The 26,957-nt window shown below is 40.8% G+C and overlaps 1 protein-coding gene and 1 long non-coding RNA gene across 5 annotated transcripts in view; one reads left to right on the top strand and one right to left on the bottom strand.

The window, feature by feature from the left end:
- Window positions 1–4,629, bottom strand: part of LOC145721677 (uncharacterized) — a 67,625-nt gene extending 62,996 nt beyond the window's left edge. The window contains exon 1 of the long non-coding RNA XR_014145511.1: window positions 4,459–4,629. This is a non-coding gene — a long non-coding RNA (uncharacterized LOC145721677). The remainder of the gene's footprint in view (window positions 1–4,458) is intronic.
- A 157-nt stretch (window positions 4,630–4,786) lies between these two features.
- The window catches only part of ODAD2 (outer dynein arm docking complex subunit 2), a 175,852-nt gene continuing 153,681 nt past the window's right edge, over window positions 4,787–26,957 (top strand). For 2 of the 4 annotated variants that reach the window (XM_081820781.1, XM_006739479.3), the window contains exons 1-7: window positions 4,787–4,856; window positions 8,735–8,992; window positions 15,338–15,495; window positions 17,659–17,851; window positions 18,719–18,825; window positions 19,015–19,151; window positions 21,508–21,624. In XM_081820781.1, the coding sequence (XP_081676907.1) occupies window positions 8,769–8,992; window positions 15,338–15,495; window positions 17,659–17,851; window positions 18,719–18,825; window positions 19,015–19,151; window positions 21,508–21,624 (936 nt within the window). In that variant the 5' untranslated portion in view covers window positions 4,787–4,856; window positions 8,735–8,768. Of the gene's footprint in view, window positions 4,857–8,734; window positions 8,993–15,337; window positions 15,496–17,658; window positions 17,852–18,718; window positions 18,826–19,014; window positions 19,152–21,507; window positions 21,625–26,957 lie in introns of those variants that run through there. The other 2 variants (XM_081820782.1, XM_081820783.1) reach the window with 2 other exon arrangements.

The raw sequence follows: 26,957 nt of genomic DNA, 5'->3' as shown, positions 1-26,957 counted from the left end.
AGAGAGTTGTTGCTCTTCTTTTCTTCGGTCTCCTGTTGAGTTTGTAGGTGTTCAGAATGGTTTGATCCCTATCCAGCTGAATTCCTGAGAGGAGACGAAATCCAGGTCTCCTACTCCTCCGCCATCTTGCTCCGCCCCTCTGCTAGATTTCTTCTTAAACACGGTCTTCCAGCCTCAACACGTTCAGTGAAGGGGCACGAAAAATCTCCAAAGGGGCTTTGGATGACTATCCTAACAGAGCAACTAAGTGGCCTTTTTTTTTTTTTTTTAAGATTATTTATTTATTTATTTATTTGACAGAGAGCAAGAGAGAGAAAGCACAAGCAGGGGGAGTGGCAGAGGGAGAGGGAGAAGCAGATTCCCCACTGAGCAGGGAGCCCGATGCGGGGCTTGATCCCAGGACCCTGGGATCATGACCTGAGCCGAAGGCAGCCGCTTAACTGACTGAGCCACCCAGGCACCCCCTAATTGGTCTTTTGAAGGCACAACTATAGTGCCAGCTTGGGGAGAATACTTGGTAAGGATGGGGTGCCATCCTCCACCCTGCAGCGTATACCCTAAATCAACAGCCATTATATGGGGCTGTGACCTATAAAGGTCAAATACATGGCTTCTAGAACTAAGAGGTGGAAGTAGGAGTGGCCATGCTTACCTATCACTTGGGGGAATTTGTGCTTCCTGTCACTGCAAATCTGGGCTCTGTACATTCAAAAGTCCTGGTTCCTAGAGGGGAAATGTTCCAGCAAGGGACATTAAACTTTAACTTTTGGTGGGGCACCTGGGTGGCTCAGTCAAGCATCTGAGTCTTGATTTCAGCTTAGGTCATGATCTCAGGGTCATGGGATCGAGCCCTGTGTTGGGCTCCGTGCTCACCAGGGAGTCTGCCTGGGATTCTCTCTCTCTCTCTGCCTCTCCCCCTGCTTGCTCTCTCTCTCTAAAATGAATAAATCTTAAACTTTAACTCGTGGTAACTTTGTGACTTTGGGTTCTTTGTGCAAGAGACCAATAGGCAAGTAAAGGAGTCATGGTAAAGGAGTCATGATCCTGGTCAGAGCAATTGGGCCTGATCATGAGGAAGAGGGAGGGTTGCTGTGGGGTTAGGGAAGGATGTGTTTGGAACTTGGGTGGTCCACCTGTGGACTGCTTGGTACTTCTTTGCCCAATTTCAATGGTAAAGGCACAAATAAAATAGCTACCATGTGACAAGGGCTGATGATGCCAGTGGTTCAGATCCCTCAGCAGAGAGGGCCAGGGATGACCCCAGCTGGTAAGCCATCTAGATCAGCAAAGGCGCTACTGAAGGGTGAGGGGAGTCTGGAATAGGCAGCTGAGTATCTCTTGTAGGCCTGAGACCAGCTGCACAGCCAGGGGCCGCAATTTTATCTCATAGCTTTCTCTTGTTAAGTTTCCCTAGGAAAAGCTGCCCGCCAGGATCCTGCAGAAGCTGCTCCCAGATGTACTTAGATGTATTTAGATAACCTAGTTCTGCTAGGTTCTGCGTGGCACATGCTGGTAGCCAAAAGAAAGCATTAATGGAATAAATGAAGGTCTAGAAGGTTAGGATCTAAGGAGAAGGAGCCATTTCATTTCCAGACCATGGGCCTTGGTACACTTATACCACCAAGAGCTATCTTTGTGCACAGGAAGACAACTGAAGCTGTTTGATTGCTGGTCTTTTTAATGGAAGGTGGGATCTGGCAAATTTGGTCCTTAGAACTTCCTCAGACTTCAAGAAATTTTCTGTCATCGGAATTTCTGTTGAAATCCCCTGAAAAATTCCATTGAGTGGCAACCTTTCCCCTCAATGAGACTTAACCCCAATACGGTACAATGTAAGTGATGGTACTTTCCAGCAAGCCTTATGAAGTTGCACCGGTCTTGGCCCTTTCTGACTGAGGTACTGGACACTCAAACAGAACTCACCTATCATCTTCTCATGGTTATGGCCCATAAATGCTTCTCTTGGCTGCCTCACACCAGCTGGCCCCACTCTAACACAGATGAATGGGCCCCTGAGACCTACTGACTTTCTTGTTTACATAATATTAAGTGTTGAATTGTGTCCTCCCTAAAATTCATAGAAGTCCCAGTATCTCTTTATAGAAGATAGGCTCTTTACAGAGTGAATTGGGTTAGAATGAGTTAATCAGAGTGGACCCTAATCCAACATGGCTGGTACCCTTAGAAAAAAATAAAATTTGCACACCGAGACAGGTGTACAGGGAGAATGTCATGTGGACATGAAGATGGCCATCTACAAGCCAAGGAGAGCAGCCTGGAATAAGTCCTTCCCTTACAGCCCTCAGAAGGAACTTACCCTGCTCACACCTTGATTTTGGATGTCTAGCCTCCAAAACTGAGAGACAACAAACTTCTGTGGCTTCAGCCACCCAATCTGCAGTGCCTTGTTATGACAGCCCTAGCAGACTATAACACAGGATCTGTGCGTGAACTCTACAGAGGAGCTGAGCTGGTTTGAGCCAGGGTGGGTGGTTTCACAGGGAGCCTATTTAGCTGACATAAAGTTACCAGGAAGGGCCGACAACTCTCCAGTCTTTCCCAGAAGTCCTTAGCAGGCTTTCTGTAAAGCTCCACTGGGCAGAACTGGGTCCCACGTCCATACTTTATGAAGGCAGTGCCGGGAAAATCCTCTGCTACAACAAACTCCTGGGTGTGCTCTCAGTGTTGAAGGCTCTTTTCCTGAACACAGCCACTTAGAATCATCCAACTGGTTCTATCAACTATGTCCAAGGAAATGTGAGCTTCACCCTTCCGTGCCTGGCTCAACAGAGAATGCCAGGTAGCAAGGCGTCTTTGACTAGGTGATTCACCAATTTTATTCTTTCCATGTGTCAGTCACTCTTCTAGATCTTAGGGATAGAGACTTGAAGGGGACAGGAAGGTCCCTTTCATGGAGCTTACTGTGGAGGTAGCAAACAGGCAGTAAGACGGACTAGTCAAGACAAATCCTAGTGGGAGACTTCTTTCGTTTGGGTGGTCAGCACTCTCTGAGTAGTCATTTAAGCCAAGGGCATGGAGGAGTGGGATGTCGGGAGGGAGGGTCTAGACAGTGCTGTGGACTCCTCCAGGACCAAGACACGCCAAGTTAGTACTCCAACATGGCAAGGAAAAATTGGAAGAAACCAGCCGGGAATTCTACAGATTTGCATATTATTACATGCCTTTTTTTTTTTTACTGGACAACCTCAGGGTTAATAAATTCAGATTTTGCCATCAGATTAAGCAATGGTAGATTGTGACATGTGGCATGAACTTTGGCAAATGAGGACACAGCTACTCGGATCTTGGTGGGCACTGGCTTTCTCCAGCTTTGGAAACCAAGGTCAAGCGTCCTGACTTTGTAGATCTCTGACCGGTTTCTCTGTTGGGCTCAGTTACGCTCTCTCATATTATACAGCTGGTTAAAAATGTGCAAATGACAGAAAAGCACCCAATGAAATTTCCCTGCTCCAGGACTGTTTTGACAACCCTCTAAAGGGTGGATTCTGATCCTCACCAAAGTGTGACCTGCATCACTCTGTAGGTATGATGCTGTGGTTGTCTCAGAGTGTGATCTGTTCATTTTTGGAAGGGCTCCCTTCAGATTATGTTCCTGTTAGCATATAATCTTCCCTTCTGATTCACTGCAAGTCTAGTCTTCGCTGGAGGTAGAGGCTACTTTAAGCAAAATGATCCCACTTCCAAGACCTTTATAAAAGAAAGAAAAAAGAAAAGAACCCCAAACAAAGGCCTAATCTATTTTATTTCTCTGTGGTGTCTGAGGAAAGGCTCTGCTTTTAAGCCAGGACAATGTAATATCCTGACACGTAATACCCTAACATCATCCATATCTGTGTCTTTGACTTTAGGGAAAGAATCCAGTTCTAGTTCCTAAACACTTCACCACCCTAAATTATCCAGGACCCATCCCTAAACACTCTACCCCCAAAGACAGTATACTGTTCTTGCTCGCTTTTATTATTCTTTTCCCAAATATTTTTTTTCCACTCCTTCAGCCCCTTCTGGTTTTTCAGAGCTGGGACTCTTCTTGGTAGAAGTATCTACAGGTGGGGTTAAGGTCATCTTGGTAAAAGGTAAAAGGCATTTAAAAATAGGGGGAAATGTTCTCATTTCACTCCAATTCTCTGAATTATTCTACTGAAGAGCAGTTTCTGCTCTTCCAGTGAGTATTTGTATATTCCACGACATTTGCTTTTCGGAGAAGCACATTTAGGCCTCAAATATCCGGTGAGAGGCCCTCTCCTATTTTGAGAACTGAGTGAAGATTTAAGGTACATAGAACACCGTATGGAACACGGCAGAACACCTGTCCAGAAGCCTGTGGAGACACATAAAACGGTGTTTCTAACGAACATTTTCTATTACCTTTCGGTCACATTAATTAGCTGCTCAACCCCCGCACTGCGGGTGGCCTTAATTAAGGTAAACGTTTCCCACCTGGTGGAGTGAGTCAGGCGCCGAGTCCTCGAAGAAGGACGTCCAATGACGCTGTTTCCAGGGAGGGGACGAGCGGGGAGCAGCGGTTGCGGGCGTCGATGGAACCCCGCACGGCAGGGCGTCCCCCCGCCCCGCCTCCGGGGCAGGCGGCGGGGCGGCGGGCGTGCGGGAGCGCGGGTCCGCCGGTGGCACGCGGCTGCGGGCTGGGCAGGCTCTGGGCGCAATTGCGCGGCAGCCGCGGCGCGAGGGGCGGGCTCGGAGCTTTCCTCCGCGGGGCGGTGACGCGCTGCGCGGCGGCCGGGCGCCGGGTGTTTACCTGGCGTCCTAGCAACAGGCGGGCGCGCGGCGAGCGGTGCGGGGCGCGGGGCACAGTGCGGGCGCGGAGCTGGGCGCTGCGGGTGAGTGCGGCCGGTGGGCGCAGTGCGGCCGCCGGGGGCGCGGAGTGGGGGGGGACTCGCCGCTGCTCCTGCGGCCTCCGGGACCCCCAGCTCACGCTCGCCCCGCGCTGGGGTCCTTGCAGCCTAACGCGCGGTTCGAGAAATGGGGGCCTTTCTCGGGCCCCCGCTTCTGTCTCCCTCGCCTCTTACCTTTCTCTCGTCGGGCCCGAGATCCGTCCTCTCCCCTTCTCTCTCCCACCCGCATTGAACCCCTGCCTCCCCGCCGACACCTTGCCCCTGCCCGGGCACGTCCTGCTCCTTCGCCCCTGAGCCCACCCCGTCTCCACCCTGCCGCGACCCCATTTCTTCCGTTATCCGTTCTCTCTGCTTCTCAGGCCGACTCCCTGCCCCTCTTCCCCTCTTCGCCTTTCCCCTCCGCCCTTGCGGCTGTGCCTGCTTCTGGCTATACTGTCTTCGCTGCCTGCCCCCCGCGCCCCCCTCATCCCTAGAAATTGAGCCTCCACCTCTAACGCTTGTCACCGGCCGGGTTGGTGCTGTCATCTCGTGTTTAAACACAGGGTTTGCGTGTACTTTGATTGAGGGCGCTCTTCATGTCAGTTCCTGAAATTTTAATTTTTCTGTAGCTTCATCATTCTCGGAATGACCCCCCAATCAATGTTACCCAGCCACATTTCTAGATCTCAGAGTGGATGCTTACGTTCCCTGAGCTTCCTAAAGAATTCGCGTTTGCTTCTGCTCAAGTGTTACAGAAATTATTCATGGACAGGTTTCATTTTATTAATGATACGGGAAGCTTGCCCTACAAACCCTTAAAACAGAAAAACATTCTATTAGAGCGATTTGATTAGTAGAGAAAATGAGTAGAATTAGTAGAGAAAATGAATATAAGTGATTCTCAATTTATGCAAACACATGCACAAAATTTTTTCCCTTGTAATCATTAAACTTTTTAACAATCGTACCTTAAAGATATGTACTATGTATTCATATGTATTCGTTGTAACCATGGTTCTTAGGCCAAAAGGACACCTGGATTGGCAGTGGGTAGAAACTGGGGAACAGCCTGTTTTGATAAAAAGTGTTAGTTTTGTATTTTTACCTGAGTTATACTGACCATTTTTTAACACCTCTGGGATTAGTGGAATAAATGCTATAGCTCTGGTTCTCTTGGTAAATGAAGCCATTAGAAATTTCTTAACATGAAAAACATTAGATTACCCTGTTTTCATTTTAAAATTTATTCAGTTAAGCCTGCAAAGTACTTCTGTCTTTTTTTTTTTTTTTTTTAAGCCTTTTTATACGTATCTTGTCTTGTTCCGGATTTTGTTCCACTTCCCCCCCCCCATAATATTTTATATGCCTTCTAGATTGTCCTAGGCCTCCCTGAAATTTTCTTCTGCTAACCAGTCTTCTCAAATCAAGCCTGTTCATTGTTGCAGCACCTGGTTTACCAGATTTAGAAAAACAATTTGAAGAGATTCAAATGTGTTACAGTTACTTCTGTATAAAAATTTATCATGATGAAAAGAAGACCTTTTCTGCATTTCTTAGCTCTTTTTAAAGTGTCTTCCAGGAAGTTGCTGTATGGGGTGTTGACTGCTATAGTCTTAGGTAATCTATGTACGTCCACATTTTCCTTTTAAAAAGTGCAAGAAGGAAATTATACACATGCCATAGTTTTATAAGACCATTGAAACAAATTGTATAATTAAGATTAAAAACAGAACTGTGCACCTAACACTTGCTGTATACGATAGTTATTTGTACTTAGCTTACACTTACTCTCATAATATTGGGAAAATCAGCAGTGTTACATATAAGCATCAGTACATGTGTTCAGAATCAAGCAATAGAAACAAATCACTGGAATACTAAAATAAATGCACAGAACAAATTTGTACCCTAATTGTATACATTTTATTTCACTAGCAATTATATATACAGATATAAAAATATATACGTATTTATATACACATATATCAGCCATACTCAGCCCCAGGAACTATCGTTTTTTTATAACAACTATTTTGTAATGTCTGCTTTGCTACTCCAAAATCAAAATCCTAGATAATAATTCTACATACGTGCATAGCTTTAAAATGTTGTTAATGCCCTAACTGTAAAATAGAGGAAAATTAAAAGGTAAATCCTCGTAATACAATATCAGTATGGAAATGCTCAGGTACGACTGCACTAGAATGTGTAATGAAGTAGTCAGATGCTCCAGCCTTACACAGAATTACCTACTGTGAATGGAGTAGCTCCAGATGAAGGCTGATATAAACATGTCATTGAAACTTAAATTGTGTGACCAGCATGGCCATCAATGGCGTGATTTTCCGAAATGCTGAGCTCTTGGTAGACTTCCATATAAAACAAAGTATGTACAACCTTCCTTTGACTTATATTATAGTTGCAATCCTGGAAATTCTGCGTATATCAAAATTGTGGGAAAAAAAAACTTTATGATTATTTGTAAAGTGGAGATAGGTTCTAAGCGCAGGTATTACTTACCTGAAGTTTTTCATCTACTAGATGCCTGGAGATTGTAGCATAATTCTTCCTTCTGGGGACTGTCATGCACATTGCAGGACGTCTGACATTCTTGGTCCTCATCACTGAATGCCAATGATGTCTCCTTCCTATCATTTTGATAATGAAATGTCTTTTATAATACTTCTGCATTATGAGTACTGGCTCATTAAGAACTACCAACCTAGATGTCCTGTTACTGGATATCAAGATTGAATACAGCACAAAATCCAAAATCTCCAAGTCATTTCTGTAGGGTCTTGGTACTTCTGAGCTTTAGTCGTAATGATGGGGGGAAAGCTAATTCTATTCTATATTTAACTTTATAACCATTCTAATATTCTGGAAGGAAGGCTTTAATGATCCCTTTAATGAGAGAGCAAACAAGTATAGACTATCAGGGAACAAAGCCTTGAATGTTCACAGTGAGAACTTGCTTTCTAACTTGGCTCTTATTTAATGTTACAGATAATGTTCTCTTTTTAAAAGAAAGTCCGTGCTGGAGGGAAGAGAGGGGGGCGGGGATGGAGTAACTGGGTGATGGACATTAAGGAGGGCATGTGATGTAATGGGCACTGGGTATTCTGTAAGACTGATGAATCAGTGATCTCTACCTCTGAAACCAATAATGCATTATATGTTAATTGAATTTAAATAAAAATACATTTTTTTAAAAAGTCAGAATAACGGAGTTCAGTTTGACAGCTGGTTCTTCCTTTTTTTTTTTTTTTTTAAGATTTTTGTTTATTTATTTGACAGAGAGACACAGCGAGAGAGGGAACACAAGCAGGGGGAGTGGGAGAGGGAGAAGCAGGCTTCCTGCGGAGCAGGGAGCCGGACGTGGGGCTCAATCCCAGACCCTGGGATCATGACCTGAGCCGAAGGCAGCCGCTTAGTGACTGAGCCAGCCAGGCGCCCCAACAGCCTGGTTCTAAACGATGTGCTGCCCAGCTCAGAAGAGCTTTGCTCATCCGCCTCGGGCTCCAGCAGACCTGGGGACCAAAAGCCGCGATGCCACACTCCTCCACTCTTCCTTCCACTGTTGGGGTTTTCCGTTTCTGTTTTCCGCCCAGTTACTTGCACTTCCTCTCTTAGACCCAGGGAAATGAGAAAGTTATTCACAGGGCAGACAGGTATTGGAAAATCCAAGTACCCATTGCTTTTACTTAGATCTGGCTCAGTAAAAATTAACTATTTTATTGCCTTAAAGAGCAATTCGATGATTAAAAAATCAGCCACAACGATTAATAAGCAGACTGTGGGTTGGATGGCTTAAAGCCTTGAAAAGGAAAACGGTTCTGGGGAAAAGTGCTTTCTATCCTCTTTCTCTTTCTGCTCTGATGCAGCGTGTGTGCTCAGATCTGAGCATTGACGGTTCCCATGGGCGTGGCTCTGACGAGATCGGCGCAGTGGACTGCGGCCGGTTATGGGACCAGAACCTTGGAAATTACTCCTCTCAATGAGGCGATACTGAAAGAAATTATCATGTTCGTGGAGAGTTTTATCTACAAACATCCTCAAGAGGCAAAATATGTTTTTGTAGAACCACTTGAATGGAAAACAAACTTGGACCCCTCAGCATTTGAATCTGGTTATATTGTCAGGTAAGCCAGCAAATTGCTTCTAGAATTTAGTATCTTCATTGTATGTATTTCTGTTAATTGGTTTGTAGGTTTTGGGCAAGTAATTTAACATTTATGAATCTCAGAAATATTCTGACCCAGGGATTGCAAACGGGAGGCACTCAGGTGAAATCTGAGTATGTTTTGTTTGGCCAACACGTTGTTCATCTGATTTTTAAATTTTGATTTGAATTTCTTTTGATAGGGGATGCATTCTCCAGGTCACCACACTCCAACATTTGCTGTTGCTTTATGTTTGGGCTTTCCACTTATCCATACGACCCTCCAGGTGCAAGTAAGGCCCTGGTTTTGTGACCTCTGATATAGAGAGAATCCCTTCTGGTATTTAAATCTAGTAATTCCTGGAGCAGCAGAGGGAGAGTGGTAAATTTGCTCACTATATGGGAGAGACTTTCTGACAATTAGAATTGTCCTCAAATGAGAACCTTCCAAATCTGAGATTTTAAAAAGATCTTACCTCTGCCTCAAACAGGGAGCTGTCAACTTAGCTCTTGTGAACATAGGTAAAATATGTATGTATTTATGTAAATGTAATTATAATTATATATATAGGATTAATTTGCATATACATATGTAAATCTTTTCTGTTGTTTTGATCAGCTTCAGCTTATTTTCTAGCTTCAGGCATTCGGATCCTCTTTTCTGCCACCATGTTCCTCCTGGGTTTCGCATATGAACTTTTAAAGTCTGACCTTATCCAAGACAGGTCACTGACCAGCCACAGCTCCCTAGAGATGCCTTTTCCATTTTTCCCTTTGGGATTATTTGTGAGAATAAACTCTGAATTTCATTTTTAGAACTGAAAAACAATTCTTGAATTGCATTTCAGGAGTGCTTTGGTTCTGCTCTCATGCTTACCTTCTCTCTGAATTTCCTGAAGTCTTTTTTTTTTTATTGTATTTTATATCTAACTGTGCCTATGGTCACTTCCTCCCAAAGTGCTTGTCATTATTTATTGCTCCCACTTAAGTTCAGTGTAGTGCCACACGTTGTTTTTCTTAACCTTTGAAAGATGAACTCATCTGCAAAACGATATAGTCCAGAAACATATGAACTACTTAGCACAAAGATGGATTTAAAGCAGATGTCAGAAGAATATCAAGAGTGTCATTGTATCTTACCTCTGTACTTATTTTTGTGTTCCAAGTACGAACATGACCACATCTGCGACCTACTTAGGTGGGCTGTTACACACACCTCAATTATATTACTATTTCTCTTCCTTTATCCTTGTCTGATTTCTTTTTTGCTCTACTTCCATTCTTATACCTCTGCATCCCAGTCTTTATGTACAGTGGTCCCTCTTAAGCAGGATGTCTTGACATTTTGGCACCATGTGTGTTTTGAACCAAATGCCCCTTGATTATCTTCCTTCTGTCAAATTGACTAGGCAACTTTTCCTTGGGCCAATTTTTCTATCCATTGGTTTTGTTTCTGACCTTTATTGATGATATCTTTGATGTTGGAAGGGAAAAGAAGGGTCTAATAGTAGCACTTACTGTATTTGAAGGAAACCATGCCTTTGTGGCTTGATGAAAACCAGGTAGGTACTGATTGTCCTGAAGAAGGCAAAGGATACAGCTGAGATTTTGGTACTAATAGAAAATACCAAATGTTTATACATCTAAGTCTTGACCATTCCCCTTACTCCTCCCCCCAAACCAAAGAACTGTCAGCAACCCATAGCCACTTGGTATGCTATGTCTAGCAACATAACAACAAGTGATAGAGACCAGAGATGCCCTCAATGGCTGGAAGGATATATTATTAAAAGAGCCCCAGCTACCTCATTCTTTGCCCTTTGGTTCACATGCACTCTTCTTGCTTAGCCACTGGCCCTTAGGACACTTTATATTCATTTATTTAAATTGGGGGGAACTGCTCTCCTTTCAGGTAGGATTCAGGTCCGTAAGTCCACAAGATATAGATACCTAAGTCATCATAAAGGCTTTGAGCTTGGGGTCCCTGGATGTGTTTCTACCAAACTAGAATATTCTTGGGTATTTTAGAATATTTAGGCCGGTTCTTCTTCTTGGGAATGTACATTCTCTCAGCCTCTTGTTCCAAAACAAGTCAGTTTAATCTGCATGGGAAGTCTGTTGAAAGAAGTGAGCTCCCCCCTTTTGTTGATCTCTTTTGTATTTACACTTGTGGCCTCATTTCTCATTTGATGTTGTACATCTTCAAATGCACTCTTTGTAGCCGTCTGTAGAAGTGTGATCAGCCTTCTTCTGAATTAGGCTAATAAGCATCTGATGTTGAAACTGATCCGCTCATCACGCACTGAAAAGGTTTTTTATTTCATCGCCCATCTTCTTTTGTGAGGACCATTGTTGAGTAGATAGGCATGCCACTTTCCACATGTTAGATGACTCATTCTTTTCCTTTAGGATCATTTCCAATGTACAGCTCTTTATCCTGTAATAATACTTGTCATCGTCTCCCCATGTTCAATATTTTGGGGAAAATAGCTCCACTTTCATTTTAAAGGAAATCATAGGTCTCCTTGTATTACCATTTTCAATTGCTTGTGTTCTTATCAGACAGGATGAGATTACTAATCTTTCTAAGATACCTCAGAATGAAGCCCAAGTCCACTCTAAGCTAAGGACAAATGACACCCTCCAATGATTAACACCATCTGTTGGTTGTATACAGAGCTGAGTTGCTTTGACTCATTAGAATGAAGCTTGGGAAATTTAGAAACTGGATAAGCATTCAGAATCACTTAGTGAAAATGTTATTACCTGTTCTTTTCTCTCCTTCTTTGGTAGAACTATGATTTTTGAATCATGTTGGCTTTGGTATCGTGGTATTTCAGCTGCGAATATCTCTCTGCTGTCTCAGGGATATGTCTGAGTTGGGACAAAATTCTCTTCTGGTAGGAGTTCTGGGTGGATGAGAAGTCAGGCCCTGAGCAGTGGCCCTCGTCCCCCTGTCCTGCCCACTTCCCTCATAATTCATACCTTTCTGGTTCCTAGTTTTCTTTTTTCTTCTCTAAGTCTCCACAGGCATCTTTTTTATTGCTTATTTCCCAATACTCCTTGGTAATGGGCATTGTTTGATCCTTTTGCCTTTTTGTTCTAGTTCTCTTATCAATGTCATGAAAGCTCAGTTACATGATCTCCAGTCTTAAAATTGTATTGTTTTATGAGACTATAATTATTATGTTTTGGTAAAACTTTTTTTTAAGATTTTATTTATTTGAAAGAGAGAGAGAGAGTGAGGGAGCAGGGGAGGGGGAGCTCAGGGAGAGGGACAAGCAGACTCAACGCTGAGTGCGGAACCCAACGTGGGGCTTGATCTCACTATACTGAGATCATGACCTCAGCTGAAATCAAGAGTCAGACACTTAACCAACTGAGCCACCGGGCGCCCCATACTTTGGTAAAACTTCTGTATTATGGTATTAAAATGGGTGGCCATAACTTTTGTTACTGAGCTCTTTGTTTTTCATTCCTGAGAATTACTAACTAGTTTCTCAACTGTAGCCTCATTTCCCTTGTTACTATTTAGACTCATTTATTGAGTAATTACTATGTTCTGGACATTAAACTAGGCACCAGGGATGAAATAAATGAGACATTCTCCTGCTTTCTCACTTTATAGTATAAGCTATAGTATTTTCAGCTGCCTTCCCCAATGCCAATTTAAAAGTCTTTTGATCAGGTCAGTGGGTTTCATTTATAGCACATTCATCTTGACCTCACGAGGTGGGTGCTGTATTTTTTTTTTTTTTCCAGAAGCTCTTTCTTCAGGCGTTAGAAACTGTGAACCCAGAAACAAACCTGCTCTTCCACATCCTCCCTATAGCTGCCGTTTATTTCCTACTGCTCTGCTGAGGTACAGGTTTCAACTGGTGGGAGCAATGAAATACGTGCACTGTGCCCTTGACTTCTTCCGTTTCTCACCAGGAGTTTCACCTTCTCAAGTTCAGTGGCTTGATGTTGTTGGAATTCAGTCGGCTTATAACTTAGTCTTGTCATCATCCTCTTAGCACTCGCGACCAGCCCAGTACAAACCTTTAAGAAATCACCTCAATCCTAAAGACATTATTCCAAAAGCTTTATTTTAGAGAAAACACACATTTTGCCTACAACACACAGCACTGGTCAGTCTGGAAATCTTTTATTCATTTATTCCTCTTCCATTTATTGAGCACCTTCTGTGTGCAGTTACTATGTAAGTTACTGCACATAGAGCAGTGGGCGAAGACTGGTAGACATCCCTGTATTAGCCTCCTATTGCTGCTGTAACAAATGATCACACACTCAGTGGCTTAAAACAATGCAGATTTAATTTCTTATGGTTCTGGAGGTGCAAAGACTAAAATGAGTCTGTAGGGTTAAAATCAAGGTGTTCACAGGGCTGTGTTCCTCCTGGGGGCTGAAGGAAAATCCATTCTCGCCTTTTGCAGCTTCTGGAGGCCACCTGCGTTCCCAGGCTCCTGGCTCTGGGTTACTCTGACCTCTGTTTCCATGTCACGTCGGCTTCTCTGACTTGACCCTCCTGCATATTTCAGAATAGTCTTCTCATCTTAAGATCCTTAACTTAGGGCGCCTGGGTGGCTCAGTTGGTTAAGTGACTGCCTTCAGCTTAGGTCATGATCCCAGGGTCCTGGGATCGAGTCCCGCATCCTCCCTCTCCCACTCCCCCTGCTTGTGTTCCCTCTCTCGCTGTGTCTCTCTCTGTCAAATAAATAAATAAAATCTTTAAAAAAAAAAATCCTTAACTTAATCCATCTGCATAGTCCCTTTTGCCATATGAGGCAACACATTTATGGGCTTCGGGGATTAGGACGTGGACATCTGTGGGGAGCCACCATTCTGCCTCCCACAGTCTCTATCTCTTGTTCCTTTTCTAGTGAAATAGTGCGGGTAGGAGAGCTGAGTCTGAGTCTGTCAGGTTTACTTTTTCTGATGAACTGGCAACATTCCACATCTGTTTATCTGCATTACAATTTAAAATATGTTAGATCAGGTCTTACGATGAGAACAGTTTTGCCAGGGATATCTGTATATAATAAAACCTAGGCAGTTTAATTAATGTTGCAAGTGGTAGAAACCTATAGAAATATCACTGCCATAAAAACATCTTAATATTTCTTAAATGCTGACCTAAAAAAGAAATAAAATGAACAGACACACAAATCTAGGAGACTTAGTAATTTCTGATCAGGAAAAGTCCATTTAGAAAAGCTGCATATTATCCTAAAGTAAACCAAATTAGGGGGTTTGGAGTGGGGAAAGCAATCCACAGAGGGAATCTAGTTTGTCTCTCTCTCTTTTTTGTATAGCTTTTTGTTCATAAACAGAGTAGCCAAGAAAATTTTTATTTATTTATTTTTAAAGATTTTATTTATTTATTTGAGAGAGAGAATGAGAGAGAGAGAGCACATGAGAGGGGGGAGGGTCAGAGGGAGAAGCAGACTCCCTGCCGAGCAGGGAGCCTGATGCGGGACTCGATCCCAGGACTCCAGGATCATGACCCGAGCCGAAGGCAGTCCCTTAACCAACTGAGCCACCCAGGCGCCCTAGCCAAGAAAATTTTTAACCACTAATCACTGTGGTGTAAATATTATAAATAATATAACATTAGAAATTCCCCAAACATGAATGGTGCTGTAGAACCAGTGATTTTTTTTTTTAAAAGATGTCCAACACATTGTCAGAAAAACAAAAACTGTGATTGAGTTCATGTAAGTATTCAAGAAACTGCTTAAGATTTTCCTCCTGGATAGATTGTGTGGCTCTCTATCTTAATAAGATAATAATAAGACTGAGAAGTTAAGCATCTGAGTGTGTCCAAGGTAAGAAAAGAGATGAGCTTCTCACAAGAAATATTTATATTTTGTGTTTTATAATGAGACATAGGAATGATTTGGTTTATTATGTTCAGTTAGCCACTGTATAGTACATCATTAGTTTTTGATGTAGTGTTCCATGATTCATTGTTTGCATATAACACCCAGTGCTCCATGCGGTATGTGCCCTCCTTAATACCTGTCACCGGGCTAACCCATCCCCCTACCCCCCTCCTCTAGAAACCTCAGTTTGTTTCTCAGAGTCCATAGTCTCTCATGGTTTGTCTCCCCCTCTAATTTCCGCCCCCGCTTCAGTTTTCCCTCCCTTCCCCAATGGTCCTCTATGCTATTCTTTATGTTCCACATATGAGTGAAACCATATGATAATTGTAGGAATAATTTGTCGAAATGTCTTATATTTAACTTCACTAGCATCCAGGTAGTCTTAAGCTTTTGATATTTATTTATTTATTTATTTATTATTATTTTTTTAATTTTCCTAGTGAAACAACAGTCAAGTCAGAAGAAGTTGATAAAGATGGGCAGCCCTTGCTGTCCGTCTCTGTGCCACACATTAAGGTCAGGAGCTTTGGGCAGCTGTCCCGCCTCTTGCTTATTGCCAAAGATACGAAGCTGAAGGAGGCACAGGCCTGTATCGAAGGTGATATTTATGCTCCAGTCTGTGATTTGAATTTCTAGAAACACAATCTTGGGGCAGGGGTTGGGGGGGAATCATTTGTTACAGTCTCTTAGAAAAAGTTCTGTGACCTAAAAGGTAAAAAAGTCCTATGTTCAACTTCATAAAAATGTCATTCATTTTTCTGGGCAGAATGTCCTGCTTGTATCCAATTTCTACTTTAAAATGAAAGGCCTAATACTTTACCACTAGCAAGCTTCTAGATTTCTAACTGTAAAATGCGGCTTAAAGACAGGCTTTGCAGCTTCTGGAAAGACCAGCGGCCTGTAGCCTTTGAGGTCCACACGGGACAGAAGACAGATTAGCAGGGCCAGCACCAGAATCTGCCCTCTACTCTCAGCCCTGCTGTGATGGATGATGCTGTTTCCTCTACCGTGCACGTAGCAGAGATAGCACAGAATAATCTCACTTGCCATTGGTCTCAGTCCTGTTCCATTGTGGGCTGCACAGCCTTCTGTGCATAGTTTCATTCATTCAGTGGGAAGTGTTTTTCTTCTTCTTTAAGGATGTAGATTTTCACTGTTGTCTAAGCATCTAACATGCAAGAAAGAATGTAATCAATTGCCTGCTGTGATGGTACCCTAAATTTTTCTTATGAGTAGAAATACCTAACAGTAGATAATGATGTTGTATACATGTTTTGCTTCTTTGGAATCGTGTGACTAGAAGGTCCCTGGGTCCTACCTCCCGTCATTCTTTGCTGGGGCATGGGAAGATGCTCCTTTAAAAAAAAATTTTTTTTTTAAATTTCTTTAAGATGTGAACCTTAGGACGACAGCTTCTTCTTATCTCTTGCTGACTCTTCTTTATTAGGCTATCTGTACATCATAGCTACTTTGCTGAGAAGGAGTGAAATCTTAAGAGTAAAGCCGAATTCAAGGAGATTGTTAATAGCATCAAATTCAAATTAAAATATGAACCTCATATATAGACTGGCCGCTATATATCTAGTTTGGCTAAATGTGTATCCTTTGCTGCATTTTGTCCTTTCTGTAAGAGTTCTAGGTACAGCTCTTCAGTTTTGGGTCCAAATTCCATGGTGCACGGCAATTTGGGGGTCAGGTTTCTGTCTTTCCCCCAAACTCAGCTGGTACCTTTTTACATGAGTCTTTATGAGATGACTGCCATGAGGGTGATTAAGTTGAGATGCTCAATAAGTGGATGATTCCTAGATCTCCTTTCCCTGCCCCTCCCTTCATGTGGTCTTTTCTAAGAGGCTCTAAGCCTTTTCTGCTATTTCCTGGTGCCATAGTCCATTTCCTGTTGCAGAGTTAATGCCATCCCTGTGCTTCTCTTCATTTCAGTCAGGTTGAATTTTCTGAACTAGTTCCGTAGGCCTTTTCTCCCTCCCTGTCCAAATGCATATATATTTCATCTTACTTAAATTCCTCCTTCCCAAATAAGGCTTTGCCCCCTTCTTCCTCACTTGCAACTTCATGGTTCTTTGGCTTTTACCAAATTCTGTTTTCAGCCTCTCTAGGGTCGACTTTCACACCTATGTCAGCCTTGATCATGAGTTAGTATTGAAGTTTTTCAGTGTAACTTTGGTATGTGTGTAAGTACTGGCCAGATTTGTTTTTCCGACTCAGACATCAAAAGGCATTGAAAATATAAGCAGTTTGAACAGGTGGAAAAGACTGGCAGTAGATCTGTAGACTGAGCAAAACACACTATTTTGGAAAGAAAGCATTTGTGAACACTGAGCATGGGCACACGTGCGCGCACATACACACACATGTACACTCACACACACACAGTTCTGATGATTCTTCTAAGGAGACCAGTATTTATCTTCAAATCAATTCTGAATATATTAATTGAATGCCCATGCTGGACAATGCCGCACAGTAGTCAACAACAACAACAAAAAGAATGTCTTGTTCTTTGTCTTATTAGATGATATAGATAGATGATATTACAGTACAAGGTAGAGCATCTCAAGGAGTACAAGAAAGCTCCTAAATATAGTAGAATCTGAGAAGTAGAAATTAATTCAGATTGGGCCGATCAGAGAAAGCTTAATGAAAGATGTGCATTTGGGTGGGCCTCAGAGGATTTGCTAGTCTTTATGTTTCTTGCAACAGAAGACAAAGAGGATCATTTTTATTTATTTACTTGTTTGATCAGCTAACAGAGATCCCGTAACAAAAATCCTGGGTTTGGATTATAATACAAAGAAAGAAGACACATCCGTAGTGAATATTCTTGATAAAATTACCAAAGATGAAGATCCCGAAAGTGAGATTAAGATGAAGCTTGGCATGCTGCTAAAGCAACTGGATCTGCACCTACTGAATCATTCTCTAAAACATATTTCATTGTGAGTCTTTTAGAAAAAATAAACCTCTAAAAATTAGTTACAAAAAGTGCTTTCAAAAAAAAAAAGTGCTTTCAGAGTTTTTATTTAAACACAAAAAAATAAAGTATGGAAGTTATTGCTATTGATTTAACATGAATTTCTTTTAAGATTTATGTAAGAGAGAGAGAGAGCATGCACATGTGTGTGCAAGCAAGGGGGGAGGGGTAGAGGGAGAGGGAGATAGAGAATTCACACCAATGCCCCACTAAGCTCGGAGTCTGACGAAGGGCCGGATCCCAGGACCCTGAGATCATGACTTGAGCCAAAATCGAGTCGAAGACTTAACCAACTGAGCCACCCAGGCGCCCCTTAACATTAAATTTTATTGGAATAGGATTTTAGTTTATTGTATGGATATTTCTAATTCTAAAACTTAAAAGTTTGTAGTTAGCATTGCTAAAGCTTTCTGCGGGTTTTACCTAATTCTGAGGACATGAAATGGCCTTGTTATTTTCAGTCTTCTCAGAGTCTTAGATAAATGATTAAATAGTAATGCAAATATCATGTAGAGTTTGTAAGGTTTAAAACTTGTTCGTTTTTCTAGTTTTTTTTCTAGTATTATGGTATTACCACTAAGAAATCAAGTGAATATTTAAATGAGTATATTTAATGTTGCACACTATGAGTCACTGATTTCTTGATGCTTTGACAGTGTTGTAAGATTATAACATGGCTAAAGCTAACTGCAATATTTTTGTTGTTGTATAATTTGACTACAGTTTTAATTATAAAAAACAATATCCCACCCTGCAAAAATGGAATATTTTCGTGTGTTTTCTGGAGATTCTTTTTAGAGTGTTAAAATGAATTTCTTACCATTCATTTCAGAGAAATATGTTTAAAACCAACAATTGTTAAGAACGATATAGAACTGCTGAAACATTTCTCAGGAAAAGGAGAACAAACCGTCTTGGAATCTATCGACTATACCTCAGGTTTATATTATTCTCAGATTCGTTTTGTGTTACGTATAGTAATTATCATTTCTAAATGCTTCAATAGCTACATTAGGATTGAATATTTGAAAAAAATGAAAACTTAAAACTGTAATCATTTTTATTCTTTTAAAGCCAACATATTTCATTTTTTGAAACTCCTTTTAATTGATCAATAATTTGTTTCAGATTATGAATTTTCAAATGGATGTCGAGCCCCACCTTGGAGACAAATTCACGGGGAAATTTGTTATGTGCTGGTGAAACCACACGATGTTGAAACTCTGTGCATTACTTGTAGTGCAGAAGGAGTATTTTTAAATGGTGTAAGTAATTTTTTAAGAACCATGTTGACTTTGGTGCTTAGCTCTATCTCTGTAAACGCAGGCCCATCTCCAGGACTGAATCCTGACAACCACAGAAAATGCAATACTGTTCTGTGGGATTGAAGCAGATCCCTTTGCTATGTGTTTGCTGAGCAAATCCAAAATTGTTTCAGAATTAGCCCCAGTGTTCCCCATTGCAGGTTATTAAGTCAATCTTCTAAGAAATGACCTTCAAAGGGACCCATACCACTTTATAAAATGAAAACCTCCTTAACAGTCAGTTCACTGATTAGTTATATGAGTATTAGGGGAAAGAAAAAGGAGGCCTGAGGTAACACAGAAGCAATAACTATAGTTTTTACCCTAAGACTGGAGAGGACAACAGGAAGGGGGACATTAAAACGTGGGAGCTTGGAGGAAGTGTCCCCCATGAAGCTGGGACCCATGTGTCTAGTGAGGGGGGCATTGCCGGGCTGGGCTGGTGCTTTTGGATCTCAGAAGACAGACCTTGCAGAGCTGGGACTTAGACCTCTGAGGCATGGACCCTGTTTACATTGGTGATGGTCCCTTAGGAGTTCAGAAGGGGGCCCCCCGCCATAGAACTGGGCGCCCCGTCTCTGAGGAATGGTCACTTCAGGCTGTGCTGGTCCCCTCAGAGCTCAGCGGGTCTCCGGGAAGCCGGCACCCAGACCTCTGAGGAGTACAATGCCCAGTTCGTGCTGCTACCTCAGGAGCTCACAGGAGGATCTTTGCAGAACTGGCAGAGCTGAGACCTGGACCTTTGAAGACAGAGCCCTGGTCGGGTTATGGTGGTATTTCTGAGGGGGCATAATGAGCCAGAGTCTGGGAGTATAGGGAAAAAAGCCTGGGAATTTGGACCAACCATTGCTACTGGAAGCAGCTTCCACTCCCAGGGGCGACGGGCACCTGCTGGGGCTACTCTAACAGGAACAGTGGGCAAGGAGGAGGCAGCATGTCCTTTCGCCCTCCTCCAGCTTTTCAGTCTCCCTTTGACTTCCTGCTGACTGAAGCTGACCTAAGCTGGCAAAGGAGAAACACAGCGTAACAGATTCCCAGCCCTGAGCATCACTAAGCAGAGCGATGGCCTTCGGAACCTTCCACGTTAAAACTTTTTTATGCTGAGTCTCATACCTGTTCACTGAACTTAACTAGGAGCTCGGCATTCTCCTTGGCCACACCCTGCCCTTGGTGTCTTCAGTGTAATTTGGGGCCTCCTGGGCAACATCTGCAGGGAGAACCCAAATCCTTATTGGGGACCCCTTATCACAGGGGACTGTTTGGAGCATGGCTACCTCTTGGTTTTGATTGGTATCAAGATGCTGGTGCCACTTTCTTGATGACCAGCAGGCATCTCTTGTGACCTGCCTTGTGGTGCTTCTCTTCTCAGCATGACACTGTGCCTTAAGTCTGCACAGGGGAGGGAGATGACCACAATACGATTCTGCTTCCGGTTTGTTTTGCTACTCTAAGGAAGTGAAATTTCCCATTAGAAAATCAGAGACTTTGACTTTATAGAGTGGGGCAAGGAGATTTCATTTCTACAAAGGCTATTGACCTACTACTACATATAACTTTATTTGATATGGAAATCTCTAAGTGTTGTTCTCAATTTCAGAAGTGAAAGGAACATGAAACTATTCAATAATTACAGCAAAATGTGTAACACGTTAGTTATATGGGTGTGTATGATGTTTTGTATGTATATATGGTTATGTATCTAGATAACACACTGTAGTTTTTTATATATGCATTTGGTTAAGGCAGAACCAAATCTTTCTTGTCAGGGTAGGCAAGCAAAGGAAAATGAGGAACGGAAAGAGACAAAAAGAAAGAGGTACAGACAAAAAGGGTGGAAGGACAGATGGTGACATGGAGGCTGTAACTCTAGAAAATACGCCTAGGCAACTGCATCACACACAGAACAAGAGCAGAGCATGACAAATAGAGGCTTTTCTGTGGTGGCATTCTAATCTTGGGGCCTTTTATGACTTCATCACAGTCTCTTGAAGTCGTAATGCTTTTTTGCATGAAGGAGGTGCAGAAGGAAGGAAGCTCTCAATTCTTTGCCGACTAGCAGAGTGCCCTATATGCATATGGGAGGTACTCAGCAAAGGCATGCTGAATGGATGGATGGATGGTTGGATGGATGGATGGATGGATGGATGGATGGATGGTCGGATGGATAACTTTAAGAGGGAAGGATTTTGCCTGTATTTTTGTTGTATAAAGACTACCACATGGATTGTTGATAGAAGAAAATAATATGTGGGCTCGTGTTGTGATGTATTGATCAGGTTCAATTAATAGTAATAGCACCAAACTCTTTCTCTCAAAGGGCAAAACAGATGATGAGGGGGAAATTAATTACGAGAGAAAAAGTGAAATTTATAAAGACCTTGTCACATTTTTAAAAGAAAAATCGGCAAAATTTTCAGAAAATATGTCTAAACAGGTAAGTTTATAGACTCTTGAAATTTCACAGCATAGTGTTACTTGACCAAACTTTCTGTTGAGAGTAATTCTGCCTATTTTTGACCTCTGCTTCTAATTTTTAGAGTATTTTTCACAGTATATTATTAAATAAGAAATTAAGTGGAGTACTTTAAGAAAGTTTCTGATTCTCTTTAGGTAATAGGTGTAAAATATTTCATATTGCTTTCTAAATAGCACTTTTCATCTTCCCTTTTGAATTAATAACACTAAGGAAAAAGGAGTCAGCCCTATTAAAGAAGCCTAGATGTTTTGATTATCTTTTATCCTTTCTGAGCATCCCATGATTACTACCTAATTGGATTGTCTCAATAAGTATGTCAACTGAATATGCATGAGAACTGTGCTTCCTTTGTGTCTTTCATGGTTTTTGAAATAGTGTTGGACAAAGAAATCAGCTAATATAGTGATGAAATAAGATGTTGATTGAAGCTGATATGGCTAAGAAACAATATGCAAGAAATGCTAATGTGATGCACTTAAGCTCCAGGCTGATTCTCAAGATGATGTCAATGCCACAAATACCAGTCTATTATTTTCCTTCTGACCCTGCCACTTCCAGAGCACTCTATTTTCTTACTATACTGCTGCTACTCTTATCCTGAAATTTCTCTTTGTCATTGTCCTGCGAGGTTCTTTTTGTTTTTGTTTTTGTTTTTTTCCTGGTGTTGGATTACCTATTTCTTGGACTCTAGTTTCCTTTGTTGTTGTCATAAAATACCTACACAAAACAAAATTTGCCATTTTGACCACTTCGTGTATCATTGAGTAGCATTACATTCATAAAGTGCAAGCATTACTACTATTTCCAAATCTTTTTCATCATCTCAAACTAAAATTCTGTTCCGATTAAGCAGTAACTCCCCTTTCCTCCTCCTCCAGCTCCTAGGAACCTCTAATCTACTTTCTGTCTCTATAAATTTGCCTTCTAGGTATTTCAAGAAGTGGAATCATACAATATTTGTCCTTTGGTGTTTTGCTTATTTCATTTAGCATAATGTTTTCAAGGTCCATCCATGTTGTAGCACATGTCAGAATAATATTCCGTTTGTGTGTATAACCACATTTTGTTTATCCTCTCATCTATTGACGGACACTTGTGTTGTTTCCACTCTTTGATTATAGTGAAAAATGCTCTAAATATTGGTGTACATGTATCTGAGTTCCTGTTTCAGTTTTTGGAGCATATATACCTAGGAGTGGAATTTCTGGGTCGTATGATAATTCTGTTTTTAACTTTTAGAGGAACTGCCAAACTGCTTCTACCTAGACTGAGCCATTTTAAATCCTTTTTTTGTATCACATCTTTAATCATTCTTTCCTTTCTGTTCTCTTTGCTCTCTTTTTGAAACTTACCCAGTTGAAGGTTGGGCCTCTGAGATTGATCCTCTGATTTTCTTTGCTGTCACCCACCTTTTGCAAATATTCTTTTACTTTATTTTCAAAACATTGTACATATCTTTAAAATTTAAGCTCTCACATTTTCAACATTTTGTTTTTGGGTGTTTATCTCCACAGATCATATGCTTTCATTTCTCTTGGGATTTTATATTCCTGTACAAGGATTCCAGTTTCTCCACATTCTCACCAATACTTGTTATTTTCTCTGTGTGTGTTTGTATGTGTGTTTTTTATTATAGACATCTTAGTAAATATGAAGTATGATATCCCATTGTAGTTTTGATTTGCATTTCCCTAATGATTAGTGATGTTGAGCATATTTTCATGTGCTTATTCGGCATTTGTATATTTTTTTTAAAGAAATGTCTATTCAAGTCCTTTGCCCATTTAAAAAAATGGGTTGTCTTTTTGTTGATGAGTTGTAGGAATTCTTTATATATTGTAGATATTAATCCCTTATAAGATAGAATGTTTGCAAATATTTTCTCCCATTCTGTGGGTTGTCTTTTCATTCATTTTGATAGTGTCCTTTGAGGCACAAACATTTTTAATTTTGATAAAGTCCAATGAAAACATTTTTGTTGTCTGAATTTCTGGTACTGTACTTAGGAAACCATTGCCAAATCCGATGTCATGAAGATTTGCCCCTGTTTTTTCTAAGAATTTCGTGGTTTTTGCTCTTAAATTTAGGGACAAAGAGTCCTTAAATTTAGGTCTTTGATTAATTTTGAGTTGTATATGGTGTGAGTACAATAAGGGTACAGTTTCATTCTTTTGCATGTGGATAACCAGTTTTCTGGCACCATTTGTTGAAGAGATTGTTCTTTCCCCATTGAATGGTCTTGGCATCCTTGTTGAAAATCAATTTACCATAGATGTAGGGGTTTATATTTGGACTCTCAATTCTATTCTATCTTGTCTATCTCTATACAAGTCCCATACTATTTTGACTACTATATCTTTGCAGTAGTTTTGAAATTGAGAAGTATTAAGTCCTCAAACTTTGTGTTTTTCAAGACTGTTATAGCTATTTGGGCTCCCTTTACTTCCTGAAAGAAACCTACCTCCTGAAACTTCCTAAAAGAAAGAATTTTAGGTTTGGTTTTACCATTTCTGCACAAAACAGCATCGGGATTTTGACAGGGATTTATTAAATTTATAGATTGCTTTGTATAGCATTGTAATCTTAATATTAATTTTTTCCAATCCATGAACATGGAGTGTCTTTCCATTTGTTTTTGTCTCCTTTAATTTTTTTCAGCAGTATTTTATACTTTTCAGTGTCAAGTCTTTTGCCTCCTTGGTTAAATTTATTTCTAAGCATTTTATTCTTTTTGATGCTATTGTAAATAGAATTGTTTCCTGAATTTCCTTTCTAATTTTTCACTGCTAGAGTAGAGAAATAGAAATGATTTTTGAGTGTTGAAATCAGATCTGGCTCTTTTGAATGTGAAATTCAAAATCAAATCCTGCAACTTTGCGGAATTCATTTATTAACCCAATTTTTTTTAATCTTTAGGTCTTTTTTTTTTAAATATTTTTCTTTTGGGGGGCACCTAGGTGGTTCAATCGGTTAAGTGTCTGCCTTTAACTTAGGTCATGATCCCAGGGTCCTGGGATCAAGTCCCGCATCAGGCTCCCTGCCCAGCGGGGAGTCTACTTCTCCCCCCACCACTTGTGCTCTCTTTCGCTCTCTCTCTCTCTCTCAAATAGATACGATCTTGAAAAAATATATATTTTTCTTTTTTTTTTTTTTTAATGGGCTCCATGTGAAGCCCAACGTGGGGCTTGAATTTATAATCCTGAGATCAAGGGTCAGACACTTAACTGCCACCCAGGCGCCCCAGTCTTTTAGTTCTTTCTACCTATAAGATCATGTCATCTGCAAACAGAGATAGTTTTACTTCTTCCTTTTCAGTTTGGATGTTTTTTAAATTTCTTTTTCTTGCCTAATTACTATGGCTAGACCTTTTAGGCCTGTGTTGAATAGAAGCAGTGAAAGCTAGATCCTTTTCTTATTCCTGATATTAGGGGAAAAGCTTTCAGGCTTTTGCCACTAAATGTGATGTTATCTGTGGGCTTTTCGTATATGGTCTTTATTATGTTGAGGAAGTTCCCTTCCATTCAGTTTTCCTTTTGTTGATGTACCCCATAATTTTGGTGGAGCTTCCTGAGTAAAGGAGGCACATAATGGAAAAAATTGAGGGTTAGCATGTGAAATATCTTTATTTTTCTCTCCCAGTTATTGTTTCTATAATGATAGTTCAAAAATAATTTGTAACTTAGAATTTTAAAGGCATTTTTTTTTTCTATGTGGCCTGTCTGTTTTGACTTTTCTCATCTAACAAAGCCTTTAGGATCTTCTCTTATTCGTGATGTTCTGTAATTTTCATGATGATATGGTTGGTGCTGGTTTTGTTTGTTTTTCATTAATGATGACATATGTCCTTCAGAACTAGAAAAATCCTTTTTTTGTATCACATCTTTAATCATTCTTTCCTTTCTGTTCTCTTTGCTCTCTTTTTGAAACTTACCCAGTTGAAGGTTGGGCCTCTGAGATTGATCCTCTGATTTTCTTTGCTGTCACCCACCTTTTGCAAATATTCTTTTACTTTATTTTCAAAACATTGTACATATCTTTAAAATTTAAGCTCTCACATTTTCAACATTTTGTTTTTGGGTGTTTATCTCCACAGATCATATGCTTTCATTTCTCTTGGGTAAAATCTGGGAATAAAAGAGCAAAGTAATATGGTAGTTGTATGTTTAACTCGTTAAGCAATTCGTAAACTGTCTTCCAAAGTGGTTGTAATATTTTACATAGATACCGGCAATGTATGAGAATTCCAGTTCTTCTGCATATTTGTCAATAATTGGTATGGTCAGTCCTCTGATTTTAGACATTCTAATAGATGTATGTACTGGTATTTCACTGGGTTTTAATTTGCATTTCTTGAATGCAGTCTTTCAAATGCTTATTTTGCCATTCATATATTGTATGTGATAAGGTGTCTATTCCAATCTTTTGCCCAGTTTTTGTTTTTTTTTTAAGATTTTATTTATTCATTTGAGACACAGAGAGAGAGAGCTTGAGCAGGGGGGGAGACAGAGGGAGAGGGAGAAGCAGGCTCCCTGCTGAGCCCGACGTAGGGCTCGATCCCAGGACCCCGGGATCATGACCTGAGCCAAAGGCAGAAGCTTAACCATCTGAGCCACCCAGGCGCCCCTTGCCCAGTTTTTTATTGGGTTGTTTGATTTCTTACTGAGTAGTGAAAGATCTTTGTATATATTCTTGGCTTACATATTCTGTCAGATATATGACTTGTAAGTATTTTCTCCCAGTCTGTGGCTTATCATTTCATTCTCCAACTAGTGTCTTCCAAAAAGCAAATGTCCTCAATTTTGATGAAGTCCAACTCGTTAATTTTTTCTTTATAGCTTTGCCAAACTCTGTGTCATAAAGATTTTCTCCAATATTTTTTTTCTAGAAGTTTTCAAATGTTAGGTTTTACATTTAGGCCTTTTTAGTTTATTTTTTGTACATGACATGAGGTATGGATCAAAGTTCTTTCCTTTTACATATTAATATCTAGTTGTTCCAGCACCATTTGTTGAAAAAAACAAAACAAAACCATCCTTTATGCCTTTCTCAAAAATCAGTTGTCTATTTATATGGGTGTATTTCTGTTCCAGTGATTTATACCAGTACCACACTGTCTTGATTACTGTAGCTTTATAGTTAAGTCTTGAAGTCAGGTAGTGTAAATCCTCCAATGTTGTTATTTTTCAAACTTGTTTGGCTATTTTACATCTTCTGCATGTCCATTAGAATGTTAGGGTCAGCTTGTCAATTTCTTCATGAAAAGCCTGAAAGAATTATGGTTGAGACTATGA

Source organism: Leptonychotes weddellii, chromosome 5 (genome assembly GCF_054177405.1).
Source record: "Leptonychotes weddellii isolate Sample4059 chromosome 5, ASM5417740v2, whole genome shotgun sequence".
In the NCBI taxonomy this organism is placed as follows: Eukaryota; Metazoa; Chordata; class Mammalia; order Carnivora; family Phocidae; genus Leptonychotes; species Leptonychotes weddellii.
The sequence above is the reverse complement of the archived record's forward strand: the minus strand, read 5'-3'. Positions and strand labels throughout refer to the sequence as shown.